The 16482-nt window shown below is 38.7% G+C and overlaps 1 protein-coding gene across 5 annotated transcripts in view; it reads left to right on the forward strand.

The window, feature by feature from the left end:
* BRIP1 (BRCA1 interacting DNA helicase 1) overlaps positions 1-16482 on the forward strand; it is a 445923-nt gene that overhangs the window by 424259 nt on the left and 5182 nt on the right. For all 5 annotated transcript variants that reach the window (XM_073573186.1, XM_073573207.1, XM_073573216.1 and 2 more), the window contains 2 exons: positions 9852-9964; positions 13987-14066. In XM_073573186.1, coding sequence (XP_073429287.1) covers positions 9852-9964; positions 13987-14066 — 193 coding nt within the window. The remainder of the gene's footprint in view (positions 1-9851; positions 9965-13986; positions 14067-16482) is intronic.

The following is a 16482-nucleotide window of genomic DNA, read 5'->3' on the forward strand; positions in this document are numbered from 1 at the left end:
CAGAAATGATGGTACCCCTGAAAATAATGTGACAAAAGGGACATGTTAAATTAAGGTGTGTCCACTAATTAGCATCACAAGTGTCTACAATCTTAGATTCAGCGAATGGACCTGTATAGAGGGCTACATATACTCACTGTGCTGTTTGGTGACATGGTATGTATCACACTCAACATGGACCAGAGGAAGCGAAGGAAAGAGCAGCTTGATGTTCCTGTGACTACAGTTGCACATATTATTCAGAAATTTAAGCTCCATGGGACTGTAGCCAACCTCCCTGGACGTGGCCGCAGGAGGAAAATCGATGACAAATCAAAGAGACAGATAATAGGTATGGTAACAAAAGAACCCAGAAAAACTCCTAAACAGATTAAAGGTGTACTTCAAGCTCAAGGAACATCAGTGTCAGATTGCACCATCCGTCGTTGTATGAGCCAAAGTGGACATCATGGGAGACGACCGAAGAGATCACCATTGTTGAAAAAAAAATAAAAAAGCTAGACTGGAATTTGCCAAACTACTTGTTGACAAGCCACAAAACTTCTGGGAGAATGTCCTATGGACAGATGGGATAAAAATGGAACTTTTTGGCAAGGCACATCAGCTCTATGTTCACAGGCGGGAAAATGAAGCATATCAAGCAGATAACACTGTCCCTACTGTGAAACATGGAGGAGGCTCTGTTATGTTCTGGGGCTTCTTTGCTGAATCTGGCACAGGGTGTCTAGAATCTGTGCAGGGTACAATGAACTCTCAAGACTATCAAGGGTTTCTATAGAGAAATGTGCTGCCCAGAGTCAGGAAGCTTGGTCTCAGGGTCATGGGTCTTGCAACATGATAATGACCCAAAACACACAGCTACAAACACCCAAGAATGGTTAAGAGGAAAACATTGGACTATTCTGAAGTGGCCTTCTATGAGCCCTGACCTAAATCCTATTGAGCATCTTTGGAAAGAGCTAACATGCCCATGTCTGAAAAAGGCAACCTTCAAACACGAGATAACTGGAGCAGTTTGCTCTTGAGGAGTGGGCGAAAATACCTGTCGAGAGGTACAGAAGTCTCATTGACAGTTACAGTTTGATTGCAGTGATTGCCTCTAAAGGTTTTGCAAAAAAAGGGTACCATCATTTCTGTCCAGGCCCATTTCATGAGTTTTTATTATTTTTTTTTTTTAATTCTGTGGAAGCATGGTTGAAAAGCAATGTCTGACTCTCATTTGTTCATTTTCATAGATTTTTTATTTATTATTAATTTTATCAGATTCAAGTTACTTCTGTGACCATTGTGGATTTTTCTGTTATTAACCCCTTTCTGACATCGGGCGTAATAGTAAGCCAATGTCGGACTCCCTCCCTTTGATGTGGGCTCCCGCAATGTGCCCACATTTTCCCTGAAACATGTCAGCTGTTTTGAACAGCTGACATGTGCCCGAAATATCCTTGGGTGGAATCGCGACAGCGGCATTTAAATGGCGCTTCCGGCCATCGAGCCGAAAATGCGCACATCGGTGACTCGCGTCACGTGATCGCGGGTCACCGATGTGTCTGCATGACAACCGGAGGTCTCCTGGAGACCTCTATAATTGTCAGTGCCGGATTGCTGTGAGCGCCACCCATTGGTCGGTGCTCATAGCAAGTCAGTAATTCTGCTACATAGAGGCGATCTGCTCATCGCCTCTATGTAGCTGAGCCGATCAAGTTGTGGCAGCTTCTAGCCTCCCATGGAGGCTATTGAAGCATGCCAAAAGTTAAAGAAAAATGTTTTTAAAAATATGAAAAAAAATAATAGATCTAAAAGTTCAAATCACCCCCCTTTCGCATCAGCCGATAATAAAATCAAACATACACATATTTGGTATCGCCGTGTTCAGAATCACCTGATCTATCAATAAAAAAGAGGATTAACCTGGTCGCTAAACGGCGAAGCGAGAAAAAAGATCAAAACCAATTTTTTTGGTCGCCATGACAATGCATTAAAATGCAGTAACGGGCGATAAAAAGAACCTGTCTGCACCAAAATGGTATCAATAAAAACATCTGCTCGGTGCAAAAAAGGAAGTCTTCACCAGGATCCATATCCCGAAAAATGGAGACGCTACAGGTCTTGGAAAATGGCAACTTTTTTTTTTTTCCTTTTTACATACTTTGGAATTTTTTTTCACCACTTAGTTAAAAAGGAACCTAGACATGTTTGGTGTCTATGAACTTGTAATGACCTGGAGAATCTTAATGGCAGGTCAATTTTAGCATTTAGTGAACCTAGCAAAAAAGCCAAGCAAAAAACAAGCGTGGGATTGCATTTTGTTTGCAATTTCACAGCACTTGGAATTTTTTTCCCATTTTCTGGTACACAAAATGGTTAAACCTATGGTGTCGTTCAAAAGTACATCTCGTCCCGCAAAAAATAAGCCCTCACATGGACATATCGACGGAAAAATAAAAAAGTTATGGTTCTGGGAAGGAGGGGAGAGAAAAACGAAAACGCAAAATTGAAAAAAGCTCCGGTAAAGAAGGAGTTAATGGATGGGTACCCACAATTTTGACCATGTGTGTATAGTATTGGACCAAACAGAGTACACTTTATTGAAAAGGAAAATGATAATAGCCAGTTTTCTGTTCACACATTGTCAGAAGAAATGAAACCGAAATGGCACAATGCAGAGTTCTGGAAAATAAAGGGGCTGCTTTTAGTGATTCATTGCTTATGCACAGGATTTTCTGTACATTTAGTATGTCATGGTGCTCTTTGATCAGGTTCGGTAGAGTGCTGACCAGTCGAAATACATATCATATGATTGTATAGTGATTGCTCCAAAGACCGAGAAAAGGAGCATTTTGGTAACACGTGCTCTGTTGTGTAATAAAAGAAACAGACCCCTGGTGAACCCGAATGCCTTCACCATCACCTATTGTGACAAAATATGTACTGGAGTTGTCTTTTAAAATGGCTCAATAAAAGCTATATTTTATTAAAAAAAGGCTCGTAGTCTTCATAGCTTGATCATACTACTACTTTACCTGAATGCCAACACAAACTTAATAAAAGAAACACATTCTTCCGTTTTCTTATTTGTTGGGTCACAGTACTAACTTTTGAAACCTATGTGTAGATCTTGATGCAGAAATGTACACAGGCGGGCAGCATTTGCCTAATTATGCGTAAAGCACATCATGGCTATCAGGTATAATATTGCGAGACACAAACTAATAGGAAGACAGTGTAGTCACGACCTCCTAGACAGATCAAAGTCTAAATCTGTTTGACAGCTACAAGATGGCAGAGCTTGCCACAGGCCGTCTGCTGCTTGCTCACTGCAGCCCTTTGTCTGTAAAGCATGCCTGATAGCTAAGAGTACATTTTTAAGGATGATCAGGTAAAAGGCTGTCTTCTGACATTTTAACTAATCCCTAGCCTGTGGTTTGCTGCACATTGAGGATATTTGCTAGCAGGGGAGAGTGGCTTTTTCACATATGCAACCTGTCATTTTGAATTGGGCGTTTATTTGATGCCTGCTAATGTGAAGTTATACAATGAAATGGATTCTGATTGCATTCATCTGACGGGAGGTTTCTTTTCTTCCTAATATACCTTTGCCAGGGCTCTAATGAATCTTTAACCCACAGCAATTCACATAGACCTATCATGCCAAAACATGATTTTTGCAAGATGTAACATCAACGTTGCTTATTTAAGCAGAAAAGTTAAAATTTGGTGACCTTTATTTGTCTTGTCACTCAGCAATAATTAGCAGTGTTTGTAACCCTTTGCCAATAGGGGTTTACAGACTTATGATATAGACAGGAGGATTTATTCTTACAGTATGTGGTAAGTTTAATGGAAGCCGAGATTTATCATTCTGTACATTGCCTTATGATCATAGTCTTTGAATATGTGTTACATTTAGATGGATATTCTGTGCGCAACGTGTAAATGTCTCTTTTATTTAGCTATGTAAACAGACTATTCTAAGTGCAAATGATGACTCTAGTCCTACTCAAGAACCACAGATTCTAATTTACCCAGCCTATCTGCTTTTAGGATCAGAGTCGCTGTTCCATTTGAATCTTCATTGAGTAATATAAGGAGACTCAGAAATACCAGAAAACACATTTCAGAATGGACTATTCTTTAAAAGATGACTTCTTGACCAGCATGCTGCTTTGATAAAACTTAGCTAGAAGAAACTCATCAAATATAAGGAAGAATGTTCTTTCCCACTAGGTTTATAGGTGCAAGAGCTGGATTTAATTTCTTTATTTTATATACAATGATAAATCTGACAAAAGAGTTATCTGTAGTACACAAAGAAAATGGTTAACACATTTCATATCACAATAAGTTATGCCAAATTACACACTAACTCTACCATAGTAATAAAGGCCATTTACAGTACACAGTCGCAGCCGAAATGTTTTATTGCATCAATGCTTGTCAAATAAAGCAACTTTTTAAATAGTGATAATTAAAAATGTCCTATTGGCTTGTTTCTACAGCTCCTCATTGTTCTGGTTCTTCAGCTCCTCTATCTGTCTGTTTCTACAGCTCCTCCATTGGTCTATTTCTACAGCTCTTCTGTCATTCTGTTTCTACTGCTCTTCTATCAGTCTGTATCTACAGCTCCTCTGTTCATCTATTTCTACAGCTCTTCTATCAGTATTTCTACAGCTACTCTGCTTGTCTATTCCTACAGCTCCTCTATCATTCGATTTCTGCAGCTCCTCTTGGTCTGTTTCTACAGCTCCTCTATTCGTCTATTTCTACAGCTCCTCTATCATTCTGTTTCTGCAGCTCCTCTATTGTTCTGTTTCTACAGCTCCTCTATTGGTCTGTATCTACTGCTCCTCTATCAGTCTGTATCTACGGCTCATCTATTGGTCTGTTTCTACAGCTCCTCTATTGGTCTTTTTCTACAGCTCCTCTATCAGTCTGTATATACAGCTCATCTATTGGTCTGTTTCTACAGCTCCTCTATTGGTCTTTTTCTACTGCTCCTCTATCAGTCTGTATCTACAGCTCCTCTATTGGTCTGTTTCTACAGCTCTATCAGTCTGTTTCTAGAGCTCCTCTGTTTGTCTATTTCTACAGCTCCTCTATCCTCTTTCTGCAGCTCCTCTGTTGGTCTGTTTCTGCAGCTCCTCTGCTGGTCTGTTTTTGCAGCTCCTCTATTGGTCTGTTTCTGCAGCACCTCTATTGGTCTGTTTCTGCAGCACATCTATTGGTCTGTTTGTGCAGTACCTCTTTGGTCTGTTTCTGCAGCTCCTAAATTGGTCAGTTTCTACAGCTCTTGTATAATTCTATTTCTGCAGCTCCTCTATTGGTTTGTTTCTACAGCTCCTCTATCAGTTTGTATCAGCAGCTCCTCTATTGGTCTTTCTACAGCTCCTCTATCAGTCTGTATCTACAGCTCCTCTACTGGTCTGTTTCTACAGTTCCTCTATCGGTCTGTTTCTAGAGCTCCTCCATTTGGCTATTTCTACAGCTCCTCTATCCTGTTTCTGCAGCTCCTCTATTGGTCTGTTTCTGCAGCTCCTTTAGTGGTCTGTTTCTGCAGCTCCTCTATTGGTCTGTTTCTGCAGCTCCTCTATTGGTCTGTTTCTGCAGCACCTCTCTTTGTTTTTTTCTGCAGCTCCTCTATTGGTCTGTTTCTACAGCTCCTGTATCATTCTGTTTCTGCAGCTCCTCTATTGGTGTTTCTGCAGCTCCTCTGTTGGTCTGTTGCTACAGGTCCTGTATCATTCTGTTTCTGCAACACCTCTATTGGTCTTTTCTGCAGCTCCTCTATTGGTCTGTTTCTACAGCTCCTGTATTATTCTGCTTCTGCAGCTCCTCTATTGGTTTGTTTCTGCAGCACCTTTATTGGTCTGTTTCTGCAGTACCTCTTGGTCTGTTTCTACAGCTCCTGTATCATTCTGTTTCGGCAGCACCTCTATTGGTCTTTTCTGCAGCTCGTCTATTGGTCTGTTCCTGCAGCACCTCTGTTTGTTTGTTTCTACAGCTCTTCTGTCTCTATTGCTCGTTTCGTTCTGTTTCTACAGTTCCTGTAGATTATACATCATCATAGTCAGCAAAGAAAAATCTGTATAGTCTGATCCTTCAGTCATGTTCACTTCCATTTGTCATCACCTTTATGGTTTACTTCCATTTGTCATCGACTTTATGGTAACATACATTTAGTAGGTTAGCAAGACAGAAGGGAATATGAACATTAGACTACATAGCTATTATTTGTCTGTTACTATTCAAGCACATAAATCTGTGTAGTAGGTGTATAAACAAAACGGTAGGGCATTTTTAATTCTGTCCTATTACAAAGCGCCTTCATTTTTCCTTTTAGATGCACTAGGACAATTAAAAAATAATTTTTAACTTGAACATATCTTTTACCTTTGCTGCATGTCCGTTTGCGGTTTTGATATATACGGTAGCATGCTTTCTGGTATAGCATTTGTGGCTTACTTTCTTTTAAATAAATAAATGTTTCTGGTATTTTACATTGTTCATTTATACATTGTTCCATGTGGAGGACAGGAATCATAACTAAATGCACCAGAATTACAGCATAATTGGCACCATAAACCTGTCTTTCATGACATCCACTATATTTGTGTTCTAGATGTTTTCTGTACCTAGTTCGACAAGCAGGTGCAGTCTTGCTGGAAAGGAGCATGATCTAAAATGTGACACCGCACATCCAAATTTTAGCTCACATTTCCGGCATAAAATAATAGGTCGTGTTAATTTACTAGACGTATCAAACAATATGAACCACTGTGATAAATTTGGCACATTTTCTGATTGTCTTGCTAAGTTTACACTGTCTAAGAATTATGATATGCCCCATTGTCTCAGTTACACCATACCAACGAACTTAAATAGTGTTTATATCACCTCCGCTGTAAATGAGGCCTTAGCATCGTAATATTGGCCCCTGTGAAAGTACTGAACTTGCAATCCCTATGTTCACAGTACAACTGTATTATGGACACAGAAGTTGGACTTAAATATACAGTATTTGTAATAACCTATTTCTGTAGCTGTTTCACTTATCATTCATAGCTTATGATGGAAGCCAAAACTTAATACAAGCCAAATACTAATAGACTTTTTTTTCTTCACGTTATGAAAGCGTACTGTAAAATAAAGACCTATAAAGTAATGTATGTGTTTATTTGCAGACATTACATGTATGAGGCAGCTTATGCCGATTTAGTGACCTTTTATGTACTACATGTAGGCCTACCTGTCTTCATTTATATTGTGGCTTTAGTTACGTTGTGCTGACGTGAGACATCTCTACAGAATACAAACAGAATACTATATTTTTGCCTTTCACACAAGCAATGTGTTCAAGCTTTTGGAGTGTCTTTTTTTTTTCACCTTTCACTTTCGAGAACATGCACCATTCTGGCACATGCATTTTCACTGACTGAGGCAACTATTAAATCTACAGAATCAAATTCAATTTACTGTCTGGCTTGAAAGTTTGAATTTGTAAATTTGACAGTTGGTTTGAAAGGGCATAGGTGCAGAAAATAAAATTTTTTACCCCAACCCACGTTGAAAATTACCTGTCAGAAACAGTTAGAAGTCTTCTGTATTTTTCCTGAAGCATGTCCCTTCAGCTGTCAGTTTAAAAAGGTTAACACTGTATAAAAGAGCAATCCACAAAAAAAAAAAAGAGTGAAAGCTTTCCGGCGCAGCATTTCGCTCAAAAGCCCATAAAACTCTGTTTGCAGATTTCAAACTTTTACAATCAGGGATTTGTGATGTTTGTCAAAACGTGTTACCATGCCAAAGCGTACTTCTAGTGGAACTGGGGCATCCTGGTGATTTAGAGCCAGTTTATACTTGTTCGCCTTTCTGGTATTGTCGTGGTATATTTGTTGCTTGTTCATCACAGAACTGATTTCTTATCACAGTAGAGCTTTATAAATGCATGTGGAAATGAGCCACAATGGTCAGGTGGCATATGCTATTATTATTATTATTATTATTATTATTATTATTATTATTATTATTATACACATACACTTATGTTCATTGTTTCACAGTGCATCTAAAGTAGTTAGAGGATGTCAAATTATTATCCTAAGATCCTTCTCTTGGTTGTTTCACATTGATTTTACAAGAAATAAATGTTGCGGTTTATGCAGTTGACCCATTTCCCTACTGTATTTATCCTCTATATTGTGCCTTTATTTTATTGTGTTTAACACTGGCACCAATTTTCTCAAATTAATTTTTCTTTTCAACACTGTATTATAAATAGATTTAGATGAGAGCATTGATTTAGTATCTAGATTTTAAGCCTTAAACTATATGTAGAGAAATAGATACATTTAATACTTGTTCTATTCAATTTAGTAGATTTCCATATTAGAATGGATGTATTCAGTGGTCCTAGTCCTCTGCAGACCCCATGTGATCTATTTGTGCCTGCTCTTAATGATTTAGATTATACGCGTCTTGCGTCATCTCTTATTTCTTGTATACATATAATATTGTAAAAAGATGAATTTGGCACTCCATGTAATATTGTGGCGTAAATCATTGAATTTAATTCTCTATATCTTACTCCATCTAATTGTGAATTTAATTTGGTTTTCTTTGTTTTTTCCACCTTTTTGCCTTTTATCTTGTTTCCTAAAAAAAAGTCTAAGGCTGAGTGCAGACGGAGTTTTGAGCCCTGCGGATTTTTCCGTGCAGAATGGAAGAAAACCGCAGGTCAAATGACCTGCATTTTTCCTGCGGATTTCTTCCATTTTTCACGCGGTTTTCATGCGGATTTTGTGCGGTTTTTCATTGCGGTCTTCCCCTTGCGGATTTGGTAACAGGGGAGATAGAAAACCGCACAAAAGAAGCAACATGCTGCGGATTTTGTACCGCGGAAAAATCCGCAGCGTCTGCACAGCGTTTTTTTTTTTTTTCATTCATTTTAAAGGTACTGTACATCACAATGCGGATATGCAACGTTTCTGCGCGGTAAAATCCGCTGCGGAAACGCTGCAAATCTGCATCGTGTGCACATGGCCTAAATGTGGAAAGAAAAGTAGTTTGGACCTGATCTTAAAGACTATAAATGTAATGGTCACGTTAACACTCAGACCAAAAGATATCGTAAACTTTTTTGTTTTTTTCTCATAGTAGTTATATTAACTTATATGATTCTTTATTCACGCTGCAATGCAATTCTGCGCATCTCCAATTTATGGATTTTGTTGTTTGAGCTAAAAGAATGTAACCTGGTTGGGGTCTAGGATTCAGTTTCACCTGTTTTGCATTTTCTCTTCCAGGCTCTTAAGAATTACCCTTATAATTTAGATATTCTGGAATTGGAAACACAACTTGGACAATACCTTGTGTCACAGAATAGATAAAAGAAATGTCAGTTCTGTGTGTGACAAGTTCAGTTAGAAATGTGGCATGCTATGAAAGTAGAGTGTCAACATGTAGGACTGAATGGTTAAAAAGAAAAGAAAAAAACCCTTTTGCTTCAGATCTTCTGAGTGCTAATAGAAGTACATTACCGTCATGTTAAGTCTGCTTAGCTATTCCAAATAATATGAGTAACAGTCATAGAATTTTATTAATATTACATTCCGTGCAGCCAGGAAACATGCCAATATATACAAGCAGCCCATTTGGGATTTTGTGTGAAGTGTCTTTTGGGCATTTAACCCATGGTGTGTCTCGTGTATGTTAGGTAATGCAAATGACTAATTATTCAGCAAGGGAAGTGGGAGCTGTATTTGCGAAGCCTACAAGCAGGGAAACATTGAGGTCTTTGACTCCTGCTATATTTATACTCTCTCTTACTAAGATTTCTGTCTTTATCCCATTCATTATAGGTTGAACTGAAAAGGAAATATAATGATCAGTATTCCAAAACTAGAGGACTTCTACCTGGGAGCCAGTGGTATGAGATCCAAGCATACCGAGCCCTTAATCAAGCTTTGGGGAGGCAAGTTCTTTTAAGTTGGCTTTTATGGTATTTATACTTTTACTATTTTGCAACTAGTTGTGTCATAGTTACGTAGGTTGAAAAAAGACCCAAGTCCATCAAGTTCAACCTTTCTCCACCAATTATACATTTTTTTTTCACTAAATTATCTATAACTCATGTTGTTATGTGTAGTGAGGAAATCTTCCTTCCGATAGTCACCAATATTTTATTAAGTGGCCTATGGAAAGAAAAGTAAAAAAGGTAAAAAGTGTTACTATGTAATTATATACATTTCTAGTGAATGTGAACGTGTCCCCAGATTCCTCTATAGATTAACTTAATTTAGTGTTTAACATGTGCTGAGTATTTCGTAACTTCGACCCTATCTGCTGGTTATTATACTTCATGCTTAACATGTGTAGTGACTGCATATTGTACTATGTTGGCATAATCCCACTATTGTCATTGGCAGACAAGGCTAATCAATTATTAAAACAAATTCTACTGTTAGTACATTTTTTAGACTCACAGCATTGAATAAAAACCTAAAGGAAGTTCCATTGAAAGAAAACAAGTTGTTGCTACATGAATATTCATTCTATTTAGTTGTTTCTGAGAGCTGAATAATAATAATTTCTCAGAAAGTTATTAAAAGAATTATTTACCAACTTTTTCTTTTATCATTAGTAATTAATTACATTTTACAAACCCTTCTTTCTGTGTGATTGCTCAGCATCCAGAGCATCGTCATACAAGATTGCACTGAGAAAATGACATATTCCGACCTTTCATAGGAGTCATGTTTTCTGTTCTCTCAGGCTGAGACTTGCCGCGTTTAGAGTCTATGTAATCAGTTATCATTCTAATGGATTACTTATTGTTCAGCTACATAATGATGTATCGGCTAATTGTAAGCTAATTTTCTATTCTGGCATTGCTCATTGTAAGCAGGCATCGTAAATTCACAGTCACTTGATATTCTGTAATTTGTATATAATGATAAATGCCTGTAAAATATGATGCATAATGAGTCCGATCTGGCGGCTACACCCAGCAGTGCATGCAGCAGATGATATCCAGATTAACGAGCAGCAGTAAATAATTAATATTCAGTTTGTTCATTTATGTATAAGGCTGAGACTACCAAACTGCACTACTTCAATACAAATCACTTCGGCTCAGTCTCCCCTGCATATATCGATTAAATGTGTTGTGCTGAACTCTAACAAATAGCATATTGGATTTCTCATTGTGTGCCCGTCTGGCCTTGAGGAGCTCGAGTAACACAAACACAGCGCGATGCTTTCTGAAGTCTGCGAAATTAAAAAGAGAGAGAAAAAAAAATAGCAGTTCAGCTTTATTCACCTTCTTCTCGGTGGAACGTCATGGAAAGGCCATGCACAGGAAAAGAAAGTCACTAAAGACAAGTGACCTTTTACTTGAAGAGATCCTTCACCAAAATCTGATATACGCTGACAGTGACACAAAGTGGTCAGATTTTAGGAGGAAAATGTCGACAAAGATTTACGGCAATAGAAGCAGAAAAGGCTTGAATCTGGCACTTTCCTGAAAATCTAGAAATGCTCTGCCATGCAGAAACGGCACGACAAAGTAAAGTTTACTTTTTTATATATAGCGGAAGGCTATAAGGGGAAAAAAAGACACACAGAAAAAATTCTTCTAAGGCAAAAAACAGTTATTCCCTTAATCTGGCACCTAATAATCCAGAAATACTGTTTCCACTGCATGTGATATTTCCAAAAAAATAAGATTATTGCACAAACGGAACCAATTGTTAGAATAATTATTAAACAATTATGACATAGTGTGTTATAATATGGCCTTTCAATGAGTCTTTCTGCCCTTAGAAGTATTTTTTAATGTTTTGTTTCAATTCCTTAATCTACAAAGTCTGATATGACACCAATCACGCAGTGACGTCTGTCACCCATATATTCCCATTGTGAAGACTGGTCACTGCATGGTATACGTTTTATAACTGGATAGTGTAGCATAGAGTAGTACTATGCTCCTCCATATATACAGTGGGTATGGAAAGTATTCACACTCCTTTAAATTTTTCACTGTTTGTTTCATTGCAGCCATTTGGTAAATTCAAAAAAGTTCATTTTTTTTCTCATTAATGTACACTCTGCACCTCATCTTGACTGAAAAAAACAGAAATGTAGACATTTTTGAAAATTTATTAAAAAAGAAAAACTGAAATATTACATGGTCGAGTAGAAGCACCCTTTTGAGCTAGTACAGCCATGAGTCTTCTTTGGAATGATGCAACCAGTTTTTCACACCTGGATTTGGGGATCCTCTGCCATCCTTCCTTGCCGATCCTCTCCAGTTCCGGCAGGTTGGATCGTGAACGTTGGTAGATAGCCATTTTCATGTCTTTCCAGAGATGCTCAATTGGGTTTAGGTCAGGGCTCTGGCTGGGCCAGTCAAGAATGGTCACAGAGTTGTTCTGAAGTCACTCCTTTGTTATTTTAGCTGTGTGCTTAGGGTCATTGTCTTGTTGGAAGGTGAACCTTCGGCCAAGTCTGAAGTCCAGAGAACTCTGGAAGAGGTTTTCATCCAGGATATCTCTGTTCTTGGCCGCATTCATGGTCCCTTCAATTGCAACCAGTTGTCTTGTCCCTGCAACTGAAAAGCATCCCCATACCATGATGCTGCCACCACCATGTTTCACTGTTGGGATTGTATTGGGCAGGTGATGAGCAGTGCCTGGTTTTCTCCACACATACCGCTTAAAATTATCAGCAAAAAGTTCTATCTTCATCTCATCAGACCAGAGAATCTTATTTCTCAAAGTCTGGGAGTCCTTCATGGGTTTTTTTTTCTTATCAAACTCCATGTGGGCTTTCATGTGTCTTACACTAAGGAGAGGCTTCCTTCGGGCCACTCTGCCACAAAGGCCTGACTGGTGGAGGGCTGCAGTGATAGTTGACTTTGTGGAACTTTCTCCCATCTCCCTACTGCATCTGTGGAGCTCAGTCACAGTGATCTTGGGGTTCTTCTTTACCTCTCTCACCAAGGCTTTTCTCCCACGATTGCTCAGTTGGCTGGACGGCCAGATCTAAGAACACTTCTGGTGGTCCCAAACTTCTTCCATTTGAGGACTATGGAGGCCACTGTGCTCTTAGGAACCTTGAGTACTGCAGAAATTATTTTGTTACTTTGGTCAGATCTGTGACTTGCCACAATTCTGTCTCTGAGCTCCTTGGACAGTCCTTTGACCTCATGATTCTCATTTGGTCTGACATGCACTGTGAGCTGTGAGGTCTTATATAGACAGGTGTGTGCCTTTACAAATAAATTCCTATCAGTTTAATTAAACACAGTTGGACTCCAATGAAGGAGTAGAACCATCTCAAGGAGAATCACCAGTAAATGGACAGCATGCAAATTAAATGAGTGTCTGAGCAAAGGGTCTGAATACTTATGACCATGTGATATTTCAGTTTTTCTTTTTTAATAAATTTGCAAAAATTTCTACATTTCTGTTTTTTTCAGTCAAGATGGGGTGCAGTAATGAGAAAAAAATTAACTTTTTTGACTTTACCAAATGGCTGCAATGAAACAAAGAGTGAAAAATTTAAAGGGCTCTGAATACTTTTGGTACCCACTGTAACTGCATAGGCACATTTAGCATCTATGTCAGGCACTCCAGGACTATACCACCCAGCAGTGCATATGGGATGATAAGGTGCAAATATCAATTTGCATATCTGCCCAAGTATGCCCATTCTAAGAGTCTAATTTATTTTTTCATAAGTTTATCACCTGAATGCAGAACTCTGATTTTGTGTGTTGAGATGAAGTTTCAGTACACCTAGCTACTTCTACTACACACAATACTCCATTTTACTACATTGTCTCTTTTACATCCAGTTTAGCTGCAGAGCCTTGTATGCAGTTCTGTTTTTCTTCATGCTATTTAGTATACATCTCAATTTAATATGGTGAATGTCTAGTTTCTACCACTTATCTGTTAGCTGGCCTTAAAGTTCTGCAATTTTTTTCCTCAGATGTATCCGACATAAAAATGATTGGGGTGCACTTATACTAGTTGATGACCGTTTTCGAAGCAATCCAAAGTATATAACAGGTAAGTGAAGAATAATGTGTTTCTTTAGCTTCCAAGATGGTAGCTGTCACTTTGACATCATTACTAGAGTTGAGTAAAAAGATTAGCGGGACCCTGGTCCAGTGGCCACTACTGTAGATTGTGGCCGCTGGCACATAACATAGCAAACCTCCTCTGATATTCCCAGCGCCTCTTCTCACCTGTGCTTGATGTTATGGCAGCCTACTAATCAGAAGAGGAGCCAATTCAATTTTTGTACACCATTCTTAATAAGGTATGCGCACTCCCCTCCAGAAATGTACTCCAGTAAGGGGCTAGAGTCCATTTTCGTCATAATTTATACAACTTTTTGTCGCGATGAATTTATTGGACACTTCAAGCCACATCCTGTCCCGCCCAAGCTGCAACCATTTTTGAAAAAGTAGGCAGAGCTGGCCAGGAACTGCGTAAAATCGCCAAAAGCCACAACATTTTTGCACTTTGAGTTATGCAGAAATTTTACATAAGAACACTGACAAAAGCTGATGGATAAAAGACACATTCCGACAAGTGAGCTAAAAGAAAAGAGGAAAATAAATATTTCATCTTCTACCAGCAACAAATGTGAAGATTTCTGTCTAACATCCATGCTGATATTTTGAACACTCCCGATACTGATTAGTCAGACACTACACGTTCTTTTGAATTGGACCTAATGACTTTTATTGGAACTTACCTTGAATGCTGTGTGTGAACAGTACATATAGGTCTTATCTGCTTTTGCTTTAAATACACTAAATTGGAGATAATAAACTGCAGATGCTGCTATTTAATATTTCACTTTGTATTTATGTCTGGAAGAATGCATTAATTTAATTTATTCTGCAGCCAGTATTGACCACAGGAACAACCCTTTATTGTGTTGAACAGGTCACATCTTGTAATTGATTTTGTTTTAAGTTTCTCAGCTAAACCCTTTAGATGTCTAATTTATTAAGGCAGCACTGCTTTACAAATCCCTAAATCCTCAGCCAGTGCAGCCAAAAATTAGTCGCAAGAGGTCAGGTAATGAGATGGAAACAATAATAAAATACCTTAAAATGGATTTGTTGCACTTCCAGAGTGTGGCCAGTAGGGGGAGCTCAGATTCCATTCTACTTTTAAAAAATCTATTGGCTAAGCAGGATTGTACTCCATTCAACATCAGGTATCATGCTAGGGCATACCTGTTACTTGAGGCCTGGAATTTGCCCTGGGACTAGGGACGTAGAATTTTCTTTTGTCCTGTAGCTTAATATTGTTGACATTGGCAATACAGACAGTAATAGATATACTTATATACACCACAAGTATGTGGATACTTAATTTTAAGTATACTTTATATAGCACCACAATTATACACAGCCATATTTTGTTCTAAATACTTCTGCATTGGCGTAAAATCATAGTAGTACAAATGCTTGTAAATATTCATTGAACACAGATATTAATAATACATGCAATATATGACGATGTAGTAGTGAAAAAGAATGAACTGATAAGTTAAAAGAAATAAAGGTTTATGGATGGCAATAGAGGCATGCGAATGAACAAATATACAGCAATATATAAAACATACTACACGCGTGTCAGATTGGAGATAAGGGGGTTGATCACACATGTAAAAGTAGTAAAGCTAGGTAGGAATGAATACGTAAAATGCAGTATGTCTACTTTAGTAATTACAGCCCGGTTGCAGCAACAAGGACAGCATTGTTTGATTGTATACAATGATGTTTTTTCACCTCTGTCAAATGGTTGAGTATCTTTAAAGGAGATCTGTGATGAGACTGGTATACTTACTTTCAAAATCCATGTCAGAATTTCTGTATACCGTATTTTGCAGTTTATAAGACGCACCGGATTATAAGATGCACCCCAAATTGTGAGGAGAAAAATATTAATAAAAAAACAACCTTTTTTTAATAAAATTGTGGTGCTTCTTACAATCCAAGAGTCTTACTGCTTACCGGGGGGTGATGGCTGCGGTGAAGCGGGGTCCTAGGGTCGCTGCTGACGGAGGCAGGAGTGGGGCGATGGTGCAGACCACAGACTGGGAGAAAGGGGTGTTCGGATGTGCGACGCTGCGTGTGTTCGGTGGTGTGGGCGCTCTGCCAACATTTTGTGAAAGCCCGGAGCCCCCATACTTCCATGGTTTACTTTGCGGTGGACTCTGGGAAAATGACCGCCAGGGAGCGGTGCATGCGCAGATGGAGATCTTGACACTGAGATCTCATCTCCCAAAATTTTGGTGCCAAGATCTCCATCTGTGCATGTGCTGCCCCCGGCAGCCATTTTCCTTGAGTCCACTGCAATGTAAACCATGGAAGTGAAGGGGTCCCATGCTTTCACAAAATGTCGGCGGAGCTCCCGCACCACCGAAAATCCGCAGTGTCACACCTTCAAACACCCCCTCATC

The sequence above is a fragment of the Dendrobates tinctorius genome, unplaced genomic scaffold (assembly GCF_039654945.1).
Source record: "Dendrobates tinctorius isolate UK_male_01 unplaced genomic scaffold, ASM3965494v1 ptg000007l, whole genome shotgun sequence".
Taxonomy (NCBI): Eukaryota; Metazoa; Chordata; class Amphibia; order Anura; family Dendrobatidae; genus Dendrobates; species Dendrobates tinctorius.